This window comes from Copadichromis virginalis, linkage group LG17, assembly GCF_057382275.1.
Source record: "Copadichromis virginalis isolate Kocher_CV1m ecotype Utaka linkage group LG17, C_Virginalis_male_GT1.1, whole genome shotgun sequence".
Lineage (NCBI taxonomy): Eukaryota > Metazoa > Chordata > Actinopteri > Cichliformes > Cichlidae > Copadichromis > Copadichromis virginalis.
The window spans coordinates 23,412,978-23,437,597 of NC_140634.1; the positions used below are offsets into that span (position 1 = coordinate 23,412,978).

The 24,620-nt window shown below is 39.4% G+C and overlaps 2 protein-coding genes across 2 annotated transcripts in view; both read right to left on the bottom strand.

Annotated features, from left to right (window-relative positions):
• Positions 1 to 24,620, bottom strand: part of tmcc3 (transmembrane and coiled-coil domain family 3) — a 112,449-nt gene that overhangs the window by 71,593 nt on the left and 16,236 nt on the right. The window lies entirely within an intron of this gene.
• Positions 13,868 to 23,680, bottom strand: LOC146689443 (uncharacterized). The gene is made up of 4 exons (XM_085436424.1): positions 23,552 to 23,680; positions 22,481 to 22,629; positions 21,617 to 21,781; positions 13,868 to 21,542 (listed from the first exon to the last, which is right to left on the bottom strand). Exons 2-4 carry the CDS (start codon positions 22,535 to 22,537, stop codon positions 21,453 to 21,455), a joined length of 312 nt encoding a protein of 103 aa, XP_085292550.1. The 5' UTR covers positions 22,538 to 22,629; positions 23,552 to 23,680; the 3' UTR covers positions 13,868 to 21,452.

Here is a 24,620-nt window from a genome sequence, read left to right on the forward strand (position 1 = left end):
AGAGTGGTGATAGCATGACTCGTTCAAGGTAACAGTGAATGAGCAACAACTGGACTTAAATACATAAATAGCCCTTTTTGAACTAGAAGTCATAGTCATACATTTCATTCACACCCAAATGCATTGGGGACAATCGAAGGTTCAGTATCTTGCCCTTTGACGTGTGGACTGAAGCACTGATTAGTACACATAGCCACAGCTGCCCAACATAAATGATTCCATGTTGGTTAAAGACCAAATCAATCAGCTGCATATACACTGCAAAAACTCAAACTCTTATCAAGTATATTTGTCTTGTTTCTAGTCAAAATTTCTCATCACACTTAAAATACGAGAAATCAGCTACAGAGTAACATTTCAGTGAGATATAGGAACTTGTGAAAAAGTCTTGAAAACATATTGTTTTATTTTTTGTACCTTTTAACATTTCACAAAGTAAACTTGTTTTGTATTATGAACACATGTTTTTGTTGGCTGGTTAGAGTTGCATGAATTGCAGATTTATCTGTTTTTTGTGAATATAAGCTGCTGACTGGTGAGCTGAAGTTTCAGCTTGGTACGTTAGTGTTCATCAGTTAATCATAAAACATATTTAGTGCTTATAACAAATATATTATGCTAAATAAAGACAGATTTTTCCACAATGTATATGATAGTAAGAGTTAGTAAACCTCTATTAAAGTCTCCCTCTGCAGTCTGTTGTTTCTTAGATTCAGCATTGAAACTGAATTTAAAACCAAACATAGATGACATTCTGTAGCCTCATCAACCACCAAGATCTCACTGCCTACAGACATTCAGTAACTCTCATTGGATAATGTTAATAAATATCTTTCACTAAATATGAACGTTTTCTACCTGTCCTTGTTTAAATTATGAAAGAAATTATTATGCCTATTTTTTACTGCAATTCCTGTAGAGTAGCTTTTATAGTGTTAATTCAGTATGTGCTACAAAATAAAAGCCTTTCCTTTACATTAGGTTTGTGGGCATTTTATTTTGAATTGTTCCAATCATGGCACTTCAAAGGAACAGCGCATCACAGGAACAGCCTGTGATGTCACAGTGCACATTCTACTGGAAAACCCTATAAATAGGGGAGACGTTCAACCGACTTTAGTGGATCTCAGATGGCAGAAACACAAAGCAACCTGGTTGTTAAAACAAAGACAAGGCGGACGCAGAGAAACGCACACGCACACGCTGACGCATCTACAATGGCAGAAGCAAAAATAGAAATGGTCATCACACCAAAACCTGAGGTTGATAAAGCCGCACAACCAAATACTAAAAAGTCTCCTGTGGCACAACCACCAAAGGAAACGGTTGTGAAACCAAAGAAACCAAAAAAGCAAAAACAGAAAAGAGTGGCTGAAGAACCAAGAAGAGCAATTACTCGGGCATATGCCCGGGCTCTTCTTGAAGCTCAAAACAGCACGGCTGATGGAGCAAACCCAAAAAATGAAGAAATGCTCCCCATTTCAAATGCAAAGGAGGACATGGAGAGAGAGAGAAATGGGAAGAACCCCAGCAGACCAAACCCTGTGCCTAATGGAGGGACTTGGGAATATCAACCCATTCCCACATTTAGACCCCCGTTTAATCCCTGGCACGAGATTGCTGCTCTCAGACACCAACTGGAAGCCTCCCAATACCATCAGAACGACCTTTACGGTAAAATGGTAGGTGCAAACAAGAGGGCCTCTTATCACCAGCTTCAGGTGAACAAACTTCGTGAAGAAATTCACGAGAACGAGAAAAATCACGAGGAAACGATCAAAGGCCTCATAGAGCAGCTGGAAGAGGCTTCTAGTAATAAGCCCTATGACATCAGTGAGACAGACACTCTCGTGAGTGACAATGAAGCTATGGTCATATTGGATGAGGTGATTGCTACCCTGCAGGACCAAATCAGCCACCCTACCACAGAGCAGTGTGTGGAGTCTGCCACTCCAACCACAGAGGCTTCACACACTGACTCTGTAGGACTGAAGTCCTCTAAGGAGGCTGAATTTGAGCTCAAATGTAGGATTCAGCAAGAGCAGATTGAGATGCTCCAGAAACAGCTCCTAGCAGCTCAAAATCAGCTTGAAGAGCAGGCCGTTAAACATAGGCAGGAGCAGGAGACACTCAACCTGGAAATCAGTGACCTGAAATCCCAGCTCTGCCCCAACAAGGCCCTTCATGATTTGAAGCTAGAGTCTCTGGAGCGAGAGCTGAAAGGGGCCAAAGCTTCCTCACTTAAAATCCCACAGCAGCACAAAGAACAAAATTCCACTGCTGCAAATGAAATGCACAAATTTGAGCTTCCGAAAGAAAACGAGACTGGAGAACAGGACAAGATGGAAAAAGAGGACTCACTGCCATCCACTGCAAGGTCTCTGCAGGAGCCTCAGAAAGAAAAAGACACCACAGAACAACAGAAGATAGAAAAAGAAGAGTCAGCTGCATTTTCTGTACAGGAATCTTTGCAAAGTGTACAAGACAAACAGAAAATGCTCAATGTCAAGGTGGCTGAACTCAAGACTGAAGTCAAGAGCCTGCCAGAGAATCCGCCAAGTAAGAAGAAGAACAAGAAGAAGCGGAACTGTGCGCGTCCCCAATTTCACATAATTGGTGTCAACATCAAGTCCTAAAAATCATATTTATATACAACTAAATTGTCAGTGAACATTTGAACCCCTCTTGGTCAAGACAAAAGGCCACCCCTTCCTGAGCCCGGTTCTGTCAGAGGTTTCTCCCTATTAAGAGGGAGTTTTTCCTCTCCACTGTCGCCAAGTGCTTGCTCATAGGGGATTTGGGGGCTTTTTTTTAACACCAACCACTGAAAAGTTCACTGACATCAAATTTAAGACTCAGCAAATATGGAAATGGATCATTCGTCATCAAGTGAGGAATCATCCATTTAAAACATGTTTGCTGAGTCATATTTAGTTGTATATAAATATGATTTCTGTCACACTAAGGCCAATCACAGACTAATTTGGACAATTGGTAAAAAATAAATAAATTGAAAAAATTGAAAAAAAGTAGTTGTGTCATTGTTTCGTGTAGATTTCAAATAACATGCCATTTTATGTCAACATATTTCTGTTACATTTGTAGTGCTCGTGGTTTTATATTCTTATGATCCTGTTTGTTTGATGAGTATATCCTTCTGCCTTACTTCACATATTTACTGCTGCTTGGCTAGCTTTAGTCATGCTAGCATCAGCACGGGTAGAAACAGATACACATCAGAGACATCACATGTAGCTTGTGTTTATGTTCAGAGTGACATCTGATTTAAAAGCAGGCAGCAAAGCACTGAGCAGCATATCAGTCAGCACAGAAAACAAATGCCATAAATGTCATCAATTAGGCTGGAATAATTTGTTTCTGGTGGCTTCTATTGTAAGTGCTTTACATTTCAGCATGGCATCCTGTATGTGTCCTACACTGAGGACACTTGAAACTGGTCATTTTCTTAGAATGGAGCTAAAGATAAAAACAAAACAAAACCAAACTTTCATAAGAAATCTTTATTCTGCAGTAAGGGACATTAAAAACCTAATAATGTTATCATTAAAAATATTAAAATGTGAAGTAAGAGCAAAATGTATGTTTGATACATTCAGTCATTTCATTTCAGTAGGTAAATAGTGTAAAACATATTTGCTTATATAGGAAATATCTGTTACACAGAGTGGTGATAGCATGACTCGTTCAAGGTAACAGTGAATGAGCAACAACTGGACTTAAATACATAAATAGCCCTTTTTGAACTAGAAGTCATAGTCATACATTTCATTCACACCCAAATGCATTGGGGACAATCGAAGGTTCAGTATCTTGCCCTTTGACGTGTGGACTGAAGCACTGATTAGTACACATAGCCACAGCTGCCCAACATAAATGATTCCATGTTGGTTAAAGACCAAATCAATCAGCTGCATATACACTGCAAAAACTCAAACTCTTATCAAGTATATTTGTCTTGTTTCTAGTCAAAATTTCTCATCACACTTAAAATACGAGAAATCAGCTACAGAGTAACATTTCAGTGAGATATAGGAACTTGTGAAAAAGTCTTGAAAACATATTGTTTTATTTTTTGTACCTTTTAACATTTCACAAAGTAAACTTGTTTTGTATTATGAACACATGTTTTTGTTGGCTGGTTAGAGTTGCATGAATTGCAGATTTATCTGTTTTTTGTGAATATAAGCTGCTGACTGGTGAGCTGAAGTTTCAGCTTGGTACGTTAGTGTTCATCAGTTAATCATAAAACATATTTAGTGCTTATAACAAATATATTATGCTAAATAAAGACAGATTTTTCCACAATGTATATGATAGTAAGAGTTAGTAAACCTCTATTAAAGTCTCCCTCTGCAGTCTGTTGTTTCTTAGATTCAGCATTGAAACTGAATTTAAAACCAAACATAGATGACATTCTGTAGCCTCATCAACCACCAAGATCTCACTGCCTACAGACATTCAGTAACTCTCATTGGATAATGTTAATAAATATCTTTCACTAAATATGAACGTTTTCTACCTGTCCTTGTTTAAATTATGAAAGAAATTATTATGCCTATTTTTTACTGCAATTCCTGTAGAGTAGCTTTTATAGTGTTAATTCAGTATGTGCTACAAAATAAAAGCCTTTCCTTTACATTAGGTTTGTGGGCATTTTATTTTGAATTGTTCCAATCATGGCACTTCAAAGGAACAGCGCATCACAGGAACAGCCTGTGATGTCACAGTGCACATTCTACTGGAAAACCCTATAAATAGGGGAGACGTTCAACCGACTTTAGTGGATCTCAGATGGCAGAAACACAAAGCAACCTGGTTGTTAAAACAAAGACAAGGCGGACGCAGAGAAACGCACACGCACACGCTGACGCATCTACAATGGCAGAAGCAAAAATAGAAATGGTCATCACACCAAAACCTGAGGTTGATAAAGCCGCACAACCAAATACTAAAAAGTCTCCTGTGGCACAACCACCAAAGGAAACGGTTGTGAAACCAAAGAAACCAAAAAAGCAAAAACAGAAAAGAGTGGCTGAAGAACCAAGAAGAGCAATTACTCGGGCATATGCCCGGGCTCTTCTTGAAGCTCAAAACAGCACGGCTGATGGAGCAAACCCAAAAAATGAAGAAATGCTCCCCATTTCAAATGCAAAGGAGGACATGGAGAGAGAGAGAAATGGGAAGAACCCCAGCAGACCAAACCCTGTGCCTAATGGAGGGACTTGGGAATATCAACCCATTCCCACATTTAGACCCCCGTTTAATCCCTGGCACGAGATTGCTGCTCTCAGACACCAACTGGAAGCCTCCCAATACCATCAGAACGACCTTTACGGTAAAATGGTAGGTGCAAACAAGAGGGCCTCTTATCACCAGCTTCAGGTGAACAAACTTCGTGAAGAAATTCACGAGAACGAGAAAAATCACGAGGAAACGATCAAAGGCCTCATAGAGCAGCTGGAAGAGGCTTCTAGTAATAAGCCCTATGACATCAGTGAGACAGACACTCTCGTGAGTGACAATGAAGCTATGGTCATATTGGATGAGGTGATTGCTACCCTGCAGGACCAAATCAGCCACCCTACCACAGAGCAGTGTGTGGAGTCTGCCACTCCAACCACAGAGGCTTCACACACTGACTCTGTAGGACTGAAGTCCTCTAAGGAGGCTGAATTTGAGCTCAAATGTAGGATTCAGCAAGAGCAGATTGAGATGCTCCAGAAACAGCTCCTAGCAGCTCAAAATCAGCTTGAAGAGCAGGCCGTTAAACATAGGCAGGAGCAGGAGACACTCAACCTGGAAATCAGTGACCTGAAATCCCAGCTCTGCCCCAACAAGGCCCTTCATGATTTGAAGCTAGAGTCTCTGGAGCGAGAGCTGAAAGGGGCCAAAGCTTCCTCACTTAAAATCCCACAGCAGCACAAAGAACAAAATTCCACTGCTGCAAATGAAATGCACAAATTTGAGCTTCCGAAAGAAAACGAGACTGGAGAACAGGACAAGATGGAAAAAGAGGACTCACTGCCATCCACTGCAAGGTCTCTGCAGGAGCCTCAGAAAGAAAAAGACACCACAGAACAACAGAAGATAGAAAAAGAAGAGTCAGCTGCATTTTCTGTACAGGAATCTTTGCAAAGTGTACAAGACAAACAGAAAATGCTCAATGTCAAGGTGGCTGAACTCAAGACTGAAGTCAAGAGCCTGCCAGAGAATCCGCCAAGTAAGAAGAAGAACAAGAAGAAGCGGAACTGTGCGCGTCCCCAATTTCACATAATTGGTGTCAACATCAAGTCCTAAAAATCATATTTATATACAACTAAATTGTCAGTGAACATTTGAACCCCTCTTGGTCAAGACAGAAGGCCACCCCTTCCTGAGCCCGGTTCTGTCAGAGGTTTCTCCCTATTAAGAGGGAGTTTTTCCTCTCCACTGTCGCCAAGTGCTTGCTCATAGGGGATTTGGGGGCTTTTTTTTAACACCAACCACTGAAAAGTTCACTGACATCAAATTTAAGACTCAGCAAATATGGAAATGGATCATTCGTCATCAAGTGAGGAATCATCCATTTAAAACATGTTTGCTGAGTCATATTTAGTTGTATATAAATATGATTTCTGTCACACTAAGGCCAATCACAGACTAATTTGGACAATTGGTAAAAAATAAATAAATTGAAAAAATTGAAAAAAAGTAGTTGTGTCATTGTTTCGTGTAGATTTCAAATAACATGCCATTTTATGTCAACATATTTCTGTTACATTTGTAGTGCTCGTGGTTTTATATTCTTATGATCCTGTTTGTTTGATGAGTATATCCTTCTGCCTTACTTCACATATTTACTGCTGCTTGGCTAGCTTTAGTCATGCTAGCATCAGCACGGGTAGAAACAGATACACATCAGAGACATCACATGTAGCTTGTGTTTATGTTCAGAGTGACATCTGATTTAAAAGCAGGCAGCAAAGCACTGAGCAGCATATCAGTCAGCACAGAAAACAAATGCCATAAATGTCATCAATTAGGCTGGAATAATTTGTTTCTGGTGGCTTCTATTGTAAGTGCTTTACATTTCAGCATGGCATCCTGTATGTGTCCTACACTGAGGACACTTGAAACTGGTCATTTTCTTAGAATGGAGCTAAAGATAAAAACAAAACAAAACCAAACTTTCATAAGAAATCTTTATTCTGCAGTAAGGGACATTAAAAACCTAATAATGTTATCATTAAAAATATTAAAATGTGAAGTAAGAGCAAAATGTATGTTTGATACATTCAGTCATTTCATTTCAGTAGGTAAATAGTGTAAAACATATTTGCTTATATAGGAAATATCTGTTACACAGAGTGGTGATAGCATGACTCGTTCAAGGTAACAGTGAATGAGCAACAACTGGACTTAAATACATAAATAGCCCTTTTTGAACTAGAAGTCATAGTCATACATTTCATTCACACCCAAATGCATTGGGGACAATCGAAGGTTCAGTATCTTGCCCTTTGACGTGTGGACTGAAGCACTGATTAGTACACATAGCCACAGCTGCCCAACATAAATGATTCCATGTTGGTTAAAGACCAAATCAATCAGCTGCATATACACTGCAAAAACTCAAACTCTTATCAAGTATATTTGTCTTGTTTCTAGTCAAAATTTCTCATCACACTTAAAATACGAGAAATCAGCTACAGAGTAACATTTCAGTGAGATATAGGAACTTGTGAAAAAGTCTTGAAAACATATTGTTTTATTTTTTGTACCTTTTAACATTTCACAAAGTAAACTTGTTTTGTATTATGAACACATGTTTTTGTTGGCTGGTTAGAGTTGCATGGATCGCAGATTTATCTGTTTTTTGTGAATATAAGCTGCTGACTGGTGAGCTGAAGTTTCAGCTTGGTACGTTAGTGTTCATCAGTTAATCATAAAACATATTTAGTGCTTATAACAAATATATTATGCTAAATAAAGACAGATTTTTCCACAATGTATATGATAGTAAGAGTTAGTAAACCTCTATTAAAGTCTCCCTCTGCAGTCTGTTGTTTCTTAGATTCAGCATTGAAACTGAATTTAAAACCAAACATAGATGACATTCTGTCGCCTCATCAACCACCAAGATCTCACTGCCTACAGACATTCAGTAACTCTCATTGGATAATGTTAATAAATATCTTTCACTAAATATGAACGTTTTCTACCTGTCCTTGTTTAAATTATGAAAGAAATTATTATGCCTATTTTTTACTGCAATTCCTGTAGAGTAGCTTTTATAGTGTTAATTCAGTATGTGCTACAAAATAAAAGCCTTTCCTTTACATTAGGTTTGTGGGCATTTTATTTTGAATTGTTCCAATCATGGCACTTCAAAGGAACAGCGCATCACAGGAACAGCCTGTGATGTCACAGTGCACATTCTACTGGAAAACCCTATAAATAGGGGAGACGTTCAACCGACTTTAGTGGATCTCAGATGGCAGAAACACAAAGCAACCTGGTTGTTAAAACAAAGACAAGGCGGACGCAGAGAAACGCACACGCACACGCTGACGCATCTACAATGGCAGAAGCAAAAATAGAAATGGTCATCACACCAAAACCTGAGGTTGATAAAGCCGCACAACCAAATACTAAAAAGTCTCCTGTGGCACAACCACCAAAGGAAACGGTTGTGAAACCAAAGAAACAAAAAAAGCAAAAACAGAAAAGAGTGGCTGAAGAACCAAGAAGAGCAATTACTCGGGCATATGCCCGGGCTCTTCTTGAAGCTCAAAACAGCACGGCTGATGGAGCAAACCCAAAAAATGAAGAAATGCTCCCCATTTCAAATGCAAAGGAGGACATGGAGAGAGAGAGAAATGGGAAGAACCCCAGCAGACCAAACCCTGTGCCTAATGGAGGGACTTGGGAGTATCAACCCATTCCCACATTTAGACCCCCGTTTAATCCCTGGCACGAGATTGCTGCTCTCAGACACCAACTGGAAGCCTCCCAATACCATCAGAACGACCTTTACGGTAAAATGGTAGGTGCAAACAAGAGGGCCTCTTATCACCAGCTTCAGGTGAACAAACTTCGTGAAGAAATTCACGAGAACGAGAAAAATCACGAGGAAACGATCAAAGGCCTCATAGAGCAGCTGGAAGAGGCTTCTAGTAATAAGCCCTATGACATCAGTGAGACAGACACTCTCGTGAGTGACAATGAAGCTATGGTCATATTGGATGAGGTGATTGCTACCCTGCAGGACCAAATCAGCCACCCTACCACAGAGCAGTGTGTGGAGTCTGCCACTCCAACCACAGAGGCTTCACACACTGACTCTGTAGGACTGAAGTCCTCTAAGGAGGCTGAATTTGAGCTCAAATGTAGGATTCAGCAAGAGCAGATTGAGATGCTCCAGAAACAGCTCCTAGCAGCTCAAAATCAGCTTGAAGAGCAGGCCGTTAAACATAGGCAGGAGCAGGAGACACTCAACCTGGAAATCAGTGACCTGAAATCCCAGCTCTGCCCCAACAAGGCCCTTCATGATTTGAAGCTAGAGTCTCTGGAGCGAGAGCTGAAAGGGGCCAAAGCTTCCTCACTTAAAATCCCACAGCAGCACAAAGAACAAAATTCCACTGCTGCAAATGAAATGCACAAATTTGAGCTTCCGAAAGAAAACGAGACTGGAGAACAGGACAAGATGGAAAAAGAGGACTCACTGCCATCCACTGCAAGGTCTCTGCAGGAGCCTCAGAAAGAAAAAGACACCACAGAACAACAGAAGATAGAAAAAGAAGAGTCAGCTGCATTTTCTGTACAGGAATCTTTGCAAAGTGTACAAGACAAACAGAAAATGCTCAATGTCAAGGTGGCTGAACTCAAGACTGAAGTCAAGAGCCTGCCAGAGATTCCGCCAAGGAAGAAGAAGAACAAGAAGAAGCGGAACTGTGCGCGTCCCCAATTTCACATAATTGGTGTCAACATCAAGTCCTAAAAATCATATTTATATACAACTAAATTGTCAGTGAACATTTGAACCCCTCTTGGTCAAGACAGAAGGCCACCCCTTCCTGAGCCCGGTTCTGTCAGAGGTTTCTCCCTATTAAGAGGGAGTTTTTCCTCTCCACTGTCGCCAAGTGCTTGCTCATAGGGGATTTGGGGGCTTTTTTTTAACACCAACCACTGAAAAGTTCACTGACATCAAATTTAAGACTCAGCAAATATGGAAATGGATCATTCGTCATCAAGTGAGGAATCATCCATTTAAAACATGTTTGCTGAGTCATATTTAGTTGTATATAAATATGATTTCTGTCACACTAAGGCCAATCACAGACTAATTTGGACAATTGGTAAAAAATAAATAAATTGAAAAAATTGAAAAAAAGTAGTTGTGTCATTGTTTCGTGTAGATTTCAAATAACATGCCATTTTATGTCAACATATTTCTGTTACATTTGTAGTGCTCGTGGTTTTATATTCTTATGATCCTGTTTGTTTGATGAGTATATCCTTCTGCCTTACTTCACATATTTACTGCTGCTTGGCTAGCTTTAGTCATGCTAGCATCAGCACGGGTAGAAACAGATACACATCAGAGACATCACATGTAGCTTGTGTTTATGTTCAGAGTGACATCTGATTTAAAAGCAGGCAGCAAAGCACTGAGCAGCATATCAGTCAGCACAGAAAACAAATGCCATAAATGTCATCAATTAGGCTGGAATAATTTGTTTCTGGTGGCTTCTATTGTAAGTGCTTTACATTTCAGCATGGCATCCTGTATGTGTCCTACACTGAGGACACTTGAAACTGGTCATTTTCTTAGAATGGAGCTAAAGATAAAAACAAAACAAAACCAAACTTTCATAAGAAATCTTTATTCTGCAGTAAGGGACATTAAAAACCTAATAATGTTATCATTAAAAATATTAAAATGTGAAGTAAGAGCAAAATGTATGTTTGATACATTCAGTCATTTCATTTCAGTAGGTAAATAGTGTAAAACATATTTGCTTATATAGGAAATATCTGTTACACAGAGTGGTGATAGCATGACTCGTTCAAGGTAACAGTGAATGAGCAACAACTGGACTTAAATACATAAATAGCCCTTTTTGAACTAGAAGTCATAGTCATACATTTCATTCACACCCAAATGCATTGGGGACAATCGAAGGTTCAGTATCTTGCCCTTTGACGTGTGGACTGAAGCACTGATTAGTACACATAGCCACAGCTGCCCAACATAAATGATTCCATGTTGGTTAAAGACCAAATCAATCAGCTGCATATACACTGCAAAAACTCAAACTCTTATCAAGTATATTTGTCTTGTTTCTAGTCAAAATTTCTCATCACACTTAAAATACGAGAAATCAGCTACAGAGTAACATTTCAGTGAGATATAGGAACTTGTGAAAAAGTCTTGAAAACATATTGTTTTATTTTTTGTACCTTTTAACATTTCACAAAGTAAACTTGTTTTGTATTATGAACACATGTTTTTGTTGGCTGGTTAGAGTTGCATGGATCGCAGATTTATCTGTTTTTTGTGAATATAAGCTGCTGACTGGTGAGCTGAAGTTTCAGCTTGGTACGTTAGTGTTCATCAGTTAATCATAAAACATATTTAGTGCTTATAACAAATATATTATGCTAAATAAAGACAGATTTTTCCACAATGTATATGATAGTAAGAGTTAGTAAACCTCTATTAAAGTCTCCCTCTGCAGTCTGTTGTTTCTTAGATTCAGCATTGAAACTGAATTTAAAACCAAACATAGATGACATTCTGTAGCCTCATCAACCACCAAGATCTCACTGCCTACAGACATTCAGTAACTCTCATTGGATAATGTTAATAAATATCTTTCACTAAATATGAACGTTTTCTACCTGTCCTTGTTTAAATTATGAAAGAAATTATTATGCCTATTTTTTACTGCAATTCCTGTAGAGTAGCTTTTATAGTGTTAATTCAGTATGTGCTACAAAATAAAAGCCTTTCCTTTACATTAGGTTTGTGGGCATTTTATTTTGAATTGTTCCAATCATGGCACTTCAAAGGAACAGCGCATCACAGGAACAGCCTGTGATGTCACAGTGCACATTCTACTGGAAAACCCTATAAATAGGGGAGACGTTCAACCGACTTTAGTGGATCTCGGATGGCAGAAACACAAAGCAACCTGGTTGTTAAAACAAAGACAAGGCGGACGCAGAGAAACGCACACGCACACGCTGACGCATCTACAATGGCAGAAGCAAAAATAGAAATGGTCATCACACCAAAACCTGAGGTTGATAAAGCCGCACAACCAAATACTAAAAAGTCTCCTGTGGCACAACCACCAAAGGAAACGGTTGTGAAACCAAAGAAACCAAAAAAGCAAAAACAGAAAAGAGTGGCTGAAGAACCAAGAAGAGCAATTACTCGGGCATATGCCCGGGCTCTTCTTGAAGCTCAAAACAGCACGGCTGATGGAGCAAACCCAAAAAATGAAGAAATGCTCCCCATTTCAAATGCAAAGGAGGACATGGAGAGAGAGAGAAATGGGAAGAACCCCAGCAGACCAAACCCTGTGCCTAATGGAGGGACTTGGGAATATCAACCCATTCCCACATTTAGACCCCCGTTTAATCCCTGGCACGAGATTGCTGCTCTCAGACACCAACTGGAAGCCTCCCAACACCATCAGAACGACCTTTACTGTAAAATGGTAGGTGCAAACAAGAGGGCCTCTTATCACCAGCTTCAGGTGAACAAACTTCGTGAAGAAATTCACGAGAACGAGCAAAATCACGAGGAAACAATCAAAGGCCTCATAGAGCAGCTGGAAGAGGCTTCTAGTAATAAGCCCTATGACATCAGTGAGACAGACACTCTCGTGAGTGACAATGAAGCTATGGTCATATTGGATGAGGTGATTGCTACCCTGCAGGACCAAATCAGCCACCCTACCACAGAGCAGTGTGTGGAGTCTGCCACTCCAACCACAGAGGCTTCACACACTGACTCTGTAGGACTGAAGTCCTCTAAGGAGGCTGAATTTGAGCTCAAATGTAGGATTCAGCAAGAGCAGATTGAGATGCTCCAGAAACAGCTCCTAGCAGCTCAAAATCAGCTTGAAGAGCAGGCCGTTAAACATAGGCAGGAGCAGGAGACACTCAACCTGGAAATCAGTGACCTGAAATCCCAGCTCTGCCCCAACAAGGCCCTTCATGATTTGAAGCTAGAGTCTCTGGAGCGAGAGCTGAAAGGGGCCAAAGCTTCCTCACTTAAAATCCCACAGCAGCACAAAGAACAAAATTCCACTGCTGCAAATGAAATGCACAAATTTGAGCTTCCGAAAGAAAACGAGACTGGAGAACAGGACAAGATGGAAAAAGAGGACTCACTGCCATCCACTGCAAGGTCTCTGCAGGAGCCTCAGAAAGAAAAAGACACCACAGAACAACAGAAGATAGAAAAAGAAGAGTCAGCTGCATTTTCTGTACAGGAATCTTTGCAAAGTGTACAAGACAAACAGAAAATGCTCAATGTCAAGGTGGCTGAACTCAAGACTGAAGTCAAGAGCCTGCCAGAGATTCCGCCAAGTAAGAAGAAGAACAAGAAGAAGCGGAACTGTGCGCGTCCCCAATTTCACATAATTGGTGTCAACATCAAGTCCTAAAAATCATATTTATATACAACTAAATTGTCAGTGAACATTTGAAGCCCTCTCGGTCAAGACAGAAGGCCACCCCTTCCTGAGCCCGGTTCTGTCAGAGGTTTCTCCCTATTAAGAGGGAGTTTTTCCTCTCCACTGTCGCCAAGTGCTTGCTCATAGGGGATTTGGGGGCTTTTTTTTAACACCAACCACTGAAAAGTTCACTGACATCAAATTTAAGACTCAGCAAATATGGAAATGGATCATTCGTCATCAAGTGAGGAATCATCCATTTAAAACATGTTTGCTGAGTCATATTTAGTTGTATATAAATATGATTTCTGTCACACTAAGGCCAATCACAGACTAATTTGGACAATTGGTAAAAAATAAATAAATTGAAAAAATTGAAAAAAAGTAGTTGTGTCATTGTTTCGTGTAGATTTCAAATAACATGCCATTTTATGTCAACATATTTCTGTTACATTTGTAGTGCTCGTGGTTTTATATTCTTATGATCCTGTTTGTTTGATGAGTATATCCTTCTGCCTTACTTCACATATTTACTGCTGCTTGGCTAGCTTTAGTCATGCTAGCATCAGCACGGGTAGAAACAGATACACATCAGAGACATCACATGTAGCTTGTGTTTATGTTCAGAGTGACATCTGATTTAAAAGCAGGCAGCAAAGCACTGAGCAGCATATCAGTCAGCACAGAAAACAAATGCCATAAATGTCATCAATTAGGCTGGAATAATTTGTTTCTGGTGGCTTCTATTGTAAGTGCTTTACATTTCAGCATGGCATCCTGTATGTGTCCTACACTGAGGACACTTGAAACTGGTCATTTTCTTAGAATGGAGCTAAAGATAAAAACAAAACAAAACCAAACTTTCATAAGAAATCTTTATTCTGCAGTAAGGGACATTAAAAACCTAATAATGTTATCATTAAAAATATTAAAATGTGAAGTAAGAGCAAAATGTATGTTTGATACATTCAGTCATTTCATTTCAGTAGGTAAATAGTGTAAAACATATTTGCTTATATAGGAAATATCTGTTACACAGAGTGGTGATAGCATGACTCGTTCAAGGTAACAGTGAATGAGCAACAACTGGACTTAAATACATAAATAGCCCTTTTTGAACTAGAAGTCATAGTCATACATTTCATTCACACCCAAATGCATTGGGGACAATCGAAGGTTCAGTATCTTGCCCTTTGACGTGTGGACTGAAGCACTGATTAGTACACATAGCCACAGCTGCCCAACATAAATGATTCCATGTTGGTTAAAGACCAAATCAATCAGCTGCATATACACTGCAAAAACTCAAACTCTTATCAAGTATATTTGTCTTGTTTCTAGTCAAAATTTCTCATCACACTTAAAATACGAGAAATCAGCTACAGAGTAACATTTCAGTGAGATATAGGAACTTGTGAAAAAGTCTTGAAAACATATTGTTTTATTTTTTGTACCTTTTAACATTTCACAAAGTAAACTTGTTTTGTATTATGAACACATGTTTTTGTTGGCTGGTTAGAGTTGCATGGATCGCAGATTTATCTGTTTTTTGTGAATATAAGCTGCTGACTGGTGAGCTGAAGTTTCAGCTTGGTACGTTAGTGTTCATCAGTTAATCATAAAACATATTTAGTGCTTATAACAAATATATTATGCTAAATAAAGACAGATTTTTCCACAATGTATATGATAGTAAGAGTTAGTAAACCTCTATTAAAGTCTCCCTCTGCAGTCTGTTGTTTCTTAGATTCAGCATTGAAACTGAATTTAAAACCAAACATAGATGACATTCTGTCGCCTCATCAACCACCAAGATCTCACTGCCTACAGACATTCAGTAACTCTCATTGGATAATGTTAATAAATATCTTTCACTAAATATGAACGTTTTCTACCTGTCCTTGTTTAAATTATGAAAGAAGTTATTATGCCTGAGAATCTCTAGAATGTCGACTACTTTCCACTAAACAGTTGTCTTCTACTTTGGTTAGTTTTTTTAACAACCATTTAAAAAACATATTTTGCTTTTGTTTTATTTTTTACTGCAATTCCTGTAGAGTAGCTTTTATAGTGTTAATTCAGTATGTGCTACAAAATAAAAGCCTTTCCTTTACATTAGGTTTGTGGGCATTTTATTTTGAATTGTTCCAATCATGGCACTTCAAAGGAACAGCGCATCACAGGAACAGCCTGTGATGTCACAGTGCACATTCTACTGGAAAACCCTATAAATAGGGGAGACGTTCAACCGACTTTAGTGGATCTCAGATGGCAGAAACACAAAGCAACCTGGTTGTTAAAACAAAGACAAGGCGGACGCAGAGAAACGCACACGCACACGCTGACGCATCTACAATGGCAGAAGCAAAAATAGAAATGGTCATCACACCAAAACCTGAGGTTGATAAAGCCGCACAACCAAATACTAAAAAGTCTCCTGTGGCACAACCACCAAAGGAAACGGTTGTGAAACCAAAGAAACAAAAAAAGCAAAAACAGAAAAGAGTGGCTGAAGAACCAAGAAGAGCAATTACTCGGGCATATGCCCGGGCTCTTCTTGAAGCTCAAAACAGCACGGCTGATGGAGCAAACCCAAAAAATGAAGAAATGCTCCCCATTTCAAATGCAAAGGAGGACATGGAGAGAGAGAGAAATGGGAAGAACCCCAGCAGACCAAACCCTGTGCCTAATGGAGGGACTTGGGAGTATCAACCCATTCCCACATTTAGACCCCCGTTTAATCCCTGGCACGAGATTGCTGCTCTCAGACACCAACTGGAAGCCTCCCAATACCATCAGAACGACCTTTATGGTAAAATGGTAGGTGCAAACAAGAGGGCCTCTTATCACCAGCTTCAGGTGAACAAACTTCGTGAAGAAATTCACGAGAACGAGAAAAATCACGAGGAAACGATCAAAGGCCTCATAGAGCAGCTGGAAGAGGCTTCTAGTAATAAGCCCTATGACATCAGTGAGACAGACACTCTCGTGAGTGACAATGAAGCTATGGTCATATTGGATGAGGTTATTGCTACCCTGCAGGACCAAATCAGCCACCCTACCACAGAGCAGTGTGTGGAGTCTGCCACTCCAACCACAGAGGCTTCACACACTGACTCTGTAGGACTGAAGTCCTCTAAGGAGGCTGAATTTGAGCTCAAATGTAGGATTCAGCAAGAGCAGATTGAGATGCTCCAGAAACAGCTCCTAGCAGCTCAAAATCAGCTTGAAGAGCAGGCCGTTAAACATAGGCAGGAGCAGGAGACACTCAACCTGGAAATCAGTGACCTGAAATCCCAGCTCTGCCCCAACAAGGCCCTTCATGATTTGAAGCTAGAGTCTCTGGAGCGAGAGCTGAAAGGGGCCAAAGCTTCCTCACTTAAAATCCCACAGCAGCACAAAGAACAAAATTCCACTGCTGCAAATGAAATGCACAAATTTGAGCTTCCGAAAGAAAACGAGACTGGAGAACAGGACAAGATGGAAAAAGAGGACTCACTGCCATCCACTGCAAGGTCTCTGCAGGAGCCTCAGAAAGAAAAAGACACCACAGAACAACAGAAGATAGAAAAAGAAGAGTCAGCTGCATTTTCTGTACAGGAATCTTTGCAAAGTGTACAAGACAAACAGAAAATGCTCAATGTCAAGGTGGCTGAACTCAAGACTGAAGTCAAGAGCCTGCCAGAGATTCCGCCAAGTAAGAAGAAGAACAAGAAGAAGCGGAACTGTGCGCGTCCCCAATTTCACATAATTGGTGTCAACATCAAGTCCTAAAAATCATATTTATATACAACTAAATTGTCAGTGAACATTTGAACCCCTCTTGGTCAAGACAGAAGGCCACCCCTTCCTGAGCCCGGTTCTGTCAGAGGTTTCTCCCTATTAAGAGGGAGTTTTTCCTCTCCACTGTCGCCAAGTGCTTGCTCATAGGGGATTTGGGGGCTTTTTTTTAACACCAACCACTGAAAAGTTCACTGACATCAAATTTAAGACTCAGCAAATATGGAAATGGATCATTCGTCATCAAGTGAGGAATCATCCATTTAAAACATGTTTGCTGAGTCATATTTAGTTGTATATAAATATGATTTCTGTCACACTAAGGCCAATCACAGACTAATTTGGACAATTGGTAAAAAATAAATAAATTGAAAAAATTGAAAAGAAGTAGTTGTGTCATTGTTTCGTGTAGATTTCAAATAACATGCCATTTTATGTCAACATATTTCTGTTACATTTGTAGTGCTCGTGGTTTTATATTCTTATGATCCTGTTTGTTTGATGAGTATATCCTTCTGCCTTACTTCACATATTTACTGCTGCTTGGCTAGCTTTAGTCATGCTAGCATCAGCACGGGTAGAAACAGATACACATCAGAGACATCACATGTAGCTTGTGTTTATGTTCAGAGTGACATCTGATTTAAAAGCAGGCAGCAAAGCACTGAGCAGCATATCAGTCAGCACAGAAAACAAATGCCATAAATGTCATCAATTAGGCTGGAATAATTTGTTTCTGGTGGCTTCTATTGTAAGTGCTTTACATTTCAGCATGGCATCCTGTATGTGTCCTACACTGAGGACACTTGAAACTGGTCATTTTCTTAGAATGGAGCTAAAGATAAAAACAAAACAAAACAAAACTTTCATAAGAAATCTTTATTCTGCAGTAAGGGACATTAAAAACCTAATAATGTTATCATTAAAAATATTAAAATGTGAAGTAAGAGCAAAATGTATGTTTGATACATTCAGTCATTTCATTTCAGTAGGTAAATAGTGTAAAACATATTTGCTTATATAGGAAATATCTGTTACACAGAGTGGTGATAGCATGACTCGTTCAAGGTAACAGTGAATGAGCAACAACTGGACTTAAATACATAAATAGCCCTTTTTGAACTAGAAGTCATAGTCATACATTTCATTCACACCCAAATGCATTGGGGACAATCGAAGGTTCAGTATCTTGCCCTTTGACGTGTGGACTGAAGCACTGATTAGTACACATAGCCACAGCTGCCCAACATAAATGATTCCATGTTGGTTAAAGACCAAATCAATCAGCTGCATATACACTGCAAAAACTCAAACTCTTATCAAGTATATTTGTCTTGTTTCTAGTCAAAATTTCTCATCACACTTAAAATACGAGAAATCAGCTACAGAGTAACATTTCAGTGAGATATAGGAACTTGTGAAAAAGTCTTGAAAACATATTGTTTTATTTTTTGTACCTTTTAACATTTCACAAAGTAAACTTGTTTTGTATTATGAACACATGTTTTTGTTGGCTGGTTAGAGTTGCATGGATCGCAGATTTATCTGTTTTTTGTGAATATAAGCTGCTGACTGGTGAGCTGAAGTTTCAGCTTGGTACGTTAGTGTTCATCAGTTAATCATAAAACATATTTAGTGCTTATAACAAATATATTATGCTAAATAAAGACAGATTTTTCCACAATGTATATGATAGTAAGAGTTAGTAAACCTCTATTAAAGTCTCCCTCTGCAGTCTGTTGTTTCTTAGATTCAGCATTGAAACTGAATTTAAAACCAAACATAGATGACATTCTGTAGCCTCATCAACCACCAAGATCTCACTGCCTACAGACATTCAGTAACTCTCATTGGATAATGTTAATAAATATCTTTCACTAAATATGAACGTTTTCTACCTGTCCTTGTTTAAATTATGAAAGAAGTTATTAAGAAGTTAAAATGCATCATAAATTGAATTTGAGTAGGGTAAAAATAAATACGAGCACAGCATAGACATATATTAATGGTTTATTGTCATTTTGTAGTTACCAAAAGACAAAAAGGCATTTTAACCCTCAGCACAACATCACTACTAATACATGTCACATATTAGTGTTTTAAACACTAATATGTGTGTGTATGTGATAAAACACATTAGAAATAGCAATAGCTTCATAACAGACCAATAAATCAACACATCTTCATCAGCAGATGTTTGCATGTTCAGTAAAAATATTTCAACAACAAGTTTATGATTAAAATGATCAATGAACTTTAGCATTACGCTATGTAATGTACGTTTCATGTTGTACTCATGGTCCTTTGTTAGTCCAGTTTAGGATAATGTCTCTGACGTATGTTTCATATCAAATACAGGGAGTGCAGAATTATTAGGCAAATGAGTATTTTGTCCACATCATCCTCTTCATGCATGTTGTCTTACTCCAAGCTGTATAGGCTCGAAAGCCTACTACCAATTAAGCATATTAGGTGATGTGCATCTCTGTAATGAGAAGGGGTGTGGTCTAATGACATCAACACCCTATATCAGGTGTGCATAATTATTAGGCAACGTCCTTTCCTTTGGCAAAATGGGTCAAAAGAAGGACTTGACAGGCTCAGAAAAGTCAAAAGTAGTGAGATATCTTGCAGAGGGATGCAGCAGTCTCAAAATTGCAAAGCTTCTGAAGCGTGATCATCGAACAATCAAGTGTTTCATTCAAAATAGTCAAAAGGGTCGCAAGAAGCGTGTGGAAAAACCAAGGCGCAAAATAACTGCCCATGAACTGAGAAAAGTCAAGCGTGCAGCTGCCAAGATGCCACTTGCCACCAGTTTGGCCATATTTCAGAGCTGCAACATCACTGGAGTGCCCAAAAGCACAAGGTGTGCAATACTCAGAGACATGGCCAAGGTAAGAAAGGCTGAAAGACGACCACCACTGAACAAGACACACAAGCTGAAACGTGAAGACTGGGCCAAGAAATATCTCAAGACTGATTTTTCTAAGGTTTTATGGACTGATGAAATGAGAGTGAGTCTTGATGGGCCAGATGGATGGGCCCGTGGCTGGATCGGTAAAGGGCAGAGAGCTCCAGTCCGACTCAGACGCCAGCAAGGTGGAGGTGGGGTACTGGTTTGGGCTGGTATCATCAAAGATAAGCTTGTGGGGCCTTTTCGGGTTGAGGATGGAGTCAAGCTCAACTCCCAGTCCTACTGCCAGTTTCTGGAAGACACCTTCTTCAAGCAGTGGTACAGGAAGAAGTCTGCATCCTTCAAGAAAAACATGATTTTCATGCAGGACAATGCTCCATCACACGCGTCCAAGTACTCCACAGCGTGGCTGGCAAGAAAGGGTATAAAAGAAGAAAAACTAATGACATGGCCACCTTGTTCACCTGATCTGAACCCCATTGAGAACCTGTGGTCCATCATCAAATGTGAGATTTACAAGGAGGGAAAACAGTACACCTCTCTGAACAGTGTCTGGGAGGCTGTGGTTGCTGCTGCACGCAATGTTGATGGTGAACAGATCAAAACACTGACAGAATCCATGGATGGCAGGCTTTTGAGTGTCCTTGCAAAGAAAGGTGGCTATATTGGTCGCTGATTTGTTTTTGTTTTGTTTTTGAATGTCAGAAATGTATATTTGTGAATGTGGAGATGTTATATTGGTTTCACTGGTAAAAATAAATAATTGAAATGGGTATATATTTGTTTTTTGTTAAGTTGGCTAATAATTATGCACAGTAATAGTCACCTGCACACACAGATATCCCCCTAAAATAGCTCAAACTACAAACAAACTAAAAACTACTTCCAAAAACATTCAGCTTTGATATTAATGAGTTTTTTGGGTTCATTGAGAACATGGTTGTTGTTCAATAATAAAATTATTCCTCAAAAATACAACTTGCCTAATAATTCTGCACTCCCTGTATATGTCATATCAAAACAAGCCCACACCTGCAGTTGTTTCAGTTTTTCACTGGTGTTTCCTGTCAGCTGGTCAACCTCACATCCATATCAGCCAACCAAATGACAAGTTCCTCCCTTTGTGCTTCAAATCCCTCCCACTCTGAGACAAGGAGCTGAAAGAGATAGAGAAAAGAGTCAATTATAAAGAAGAGAAAAGTGAAACCCTCCTCAGGTCTGACTCGCATACCTGCAGTTGACCTGTGATGGACTCCAGTTTGGCGTTCACGTCATTGCTCGCCGATGCCAGCAGCCGAGTCTGCAGGGTGCCCTGGAAGAGCTCAGTTAATGTTCGACTCCTCCTGGTCAGGCTCTCCAGCTGGATGAGCCGAGGTCTCCCCTCTCGCCGCTGCCTCTGAACACAGAAACACAAATTGCATCTGAAGCAGGAGGTGCAGATTTTTTTTGCTATTCTTTTCTAAATCCAGGCTAGATCACGTGGAGGTATTTGGAAAACTTTTTTGGCCAGCGGACAACTGTTGTCTTGCAGAAAGTCAAATCAAACATATGCGATACACAATCAATTCACAAGAACACATAAAAAAATAAGTCCAGTTCTTGCCTGATTTCAAGTGAAATCTGCATCAAAACAGGGTGACAGAAGTAAAACGAGAGCACAAAGCCTCACTTTTTACAAGCCTGCTATTACAGTTCTCCTCTATGCAGACGGATTTCCTGTTTTCAAGGCACAACTTGGATCTGCTGTACGAATCTTATGGATACACACTAAATGAAACAATAGTGTGCATGACTCCAGATTCTGATCCCTCATCCTAATATGGTCCCAACATAGCAACAGCAAGAAAGCAAATGTTGAGGCTTCAAAATACAAAGTCCATAAACCAATGGCTGACATGGGTTTTATCATAAGGGTGATAAATATACAGATTTCAGTCTGTCTTAGAGATTTGATGTTCATTTACCTGCAGATGCACTATACGTGCCTGCTCCATGGTTTTCCACAACATTTTGCACATCACTATTTAATACAGGAAGTAGGTGAACTAAAACAAGTCATCGTTCTTTGTGAGAGGACCATATTAATGAAACCAACCTCAATGACATCATAGGGATCCCTAAAGATGCTCCTGCTGCTTCTCTTCCTCCTCATCCTAAGCTTCCTTCTCCTTGTCCTCGCCTTCCATCCAATTGTAATTCAACCTAATTGTGTTTCTCCCCCTCCTCTTCCTCATTTTGTTGGAGCTGTGAACACAATTAATGTGAATCTGGATTAATTTGTGCAAACAAGAAAAATCTACAGCTTTTTGGTCAGAGGTGCTCTTGTGATTTAAGCCGGGTAGAGTAGATTTATGTGTTGATGCTACCTGCTTCAGCTCTGGCTGCTGAGTGATATTTACACCCTGGCTGGATTACAAACTTTAACCATGTGCTGAACTTTGGCCCGGCGTTGATACCTCTTGTTAGTATAACGACCTCTTCTTAGCTTGTATGTATGATGTATGATGGTGGATAAATGAAATATACAAAAAAATTAACTATATTACAAAAGAACATCTACCTTGGAAACATCAAATGACCGTAGCATAACTTGTCAACTAGTCCGAAACTAAGTTATGCAGGAACAGTCAAAGACACACCTTCTCATGTCACATTTCTATTCATTTCTATATAATTCGATTAGACAATAAAGAGTTATCTAATCTAATTATTCATTCAAAACACTTATGCATAGCTGTATTTTATACAGCTCATACAGAATTCAAAGTACAGGTTCATGTGAGTATTTAATGTACGGCTCAGATCTACAGAATTTCAAGAGTTTCTAGAGCAGACACAGAGCTCACGTCACAACAGGCTTCAGGCGCCATTTTAGTGACTTTAACAATATATTAAATTTTAATTTCGGTCTAGCTGACATTAGGTTATGTACGCAGCACGCAATTGAACCACATATTTTAGAAGCCAAAGGTTCAAATTAGCTGGGAGCAGCTTCACTTAATTATAACAGTGGTTTTGTTAGGAAAACAGTTGGATACTAAATTGCGTTGACCTCAACGGCTAACGTATCTAGCTAATCGCTACTGTTAGCACAACATTAACAGCAAGCTACAATGACGAGTAACAAAAACAAAACAGTAATAAGGTTTTAATGAAAATGTTTTACCTTTTCTAACAGTCCCAGAATCCACAGCTTCAAAGTCCAGCAGGTACTGAAGACTGTTATCCGTTTCGCTGTCACCGTCCGTGAGTTTTTTTTTCCCGAAGGTCAAGGCCCGCCGCTCGCACACTCTGTCTGCGCATGCGCATCCCAACGGCTGACCCCCTCCATCCGCTCCCGGGAGATTATAGTATGACGTGTTCTGACGTCTCTCTCTCTCTCCCTGTCATTTATTTGGCTCGAAACACATATTAACAAATTGATCAGTGATGAACAACTACTCAGATCATTTACCTAAGCTGTGCTTTGTCAAAACGAAGTCTGTGTCCATTACACTGACATTCTGTTCTGCAGTTGTTATTTACTTGTATTTTATAATTTGACTTTACATACTGCTGGGTGGTTTGTAAAGTTTATTATTATCATTATGCTATATTTTCAAAAATATATAATAATCTCAAAAGTAATGCCTTGGAGTAGAAAATAGTAATGCTTTATTAAAATTTAAAACTAAAGTACAGTATTTGAATGTGTGTATTGTGTCTATTGTTTGCAAATATTTCTAACTTTTATTTGAATATTCAGTTTCCTACCATCTTCTCTTAAATGGTAATTGCCAGGTATCCCGCCCTTCCCCTTCGCACACACATGCACACAAAGAAAACACACAGTATAATTCACAGCCTCATTATAGTGAATAAATATTTATGCCATTTACACCATCAAACTTAGATTGCTAAGGATAAAGAACCTTTTGTTCTTTAAAGAACCATTTGTAATAGCTGAAGAACCATCCACAAAATAAAAAGGTTCTTTGACGTATGATGGTTCTTTAAAGAACCATGAAGACATCTGAAGAACCATTTAAAAACCATAATTTTTCTGAGTGTAAGGAGGCTGAATTTGAGCTCAAATGTAGGATTCAGCAAGAGCAGATTGAGATGCTCCAGAAACAGCTCCTAGCAGCTCAAAATCAGCTTGAAGAGCAGGCCGTTAAACATAGGCAGGAGCAGGAGACACTCAACCTGGAAATCAGTGACCTGAAATCCCAGCTCTGCCCCAACAAGACCCTTCA

Coding starts and splice junctions, on each gene's coding strand:
- LOC146689443 (XM_085436424.1), bottom strand. CDS start 22,537: ATGAGGAGGAAGAGAAGCAGCAGGAGCATCTTTAGGGATCCCTATGAT. Junction 21,782..22,480: donor ATCCCTATGATGTCATTGAG/GTTGGTTTCATT, acceptor TTCTGTGTTCAG/AGGCAGCGGCGAGAGGGGAG. Junction 21,543..21,616: donor CCATCACAGGTCAACTGCAG/GTATGCGAGTCA, acceptor TATCTCTTTCAG/CTCCTTGTCTCAGAGTGGGA.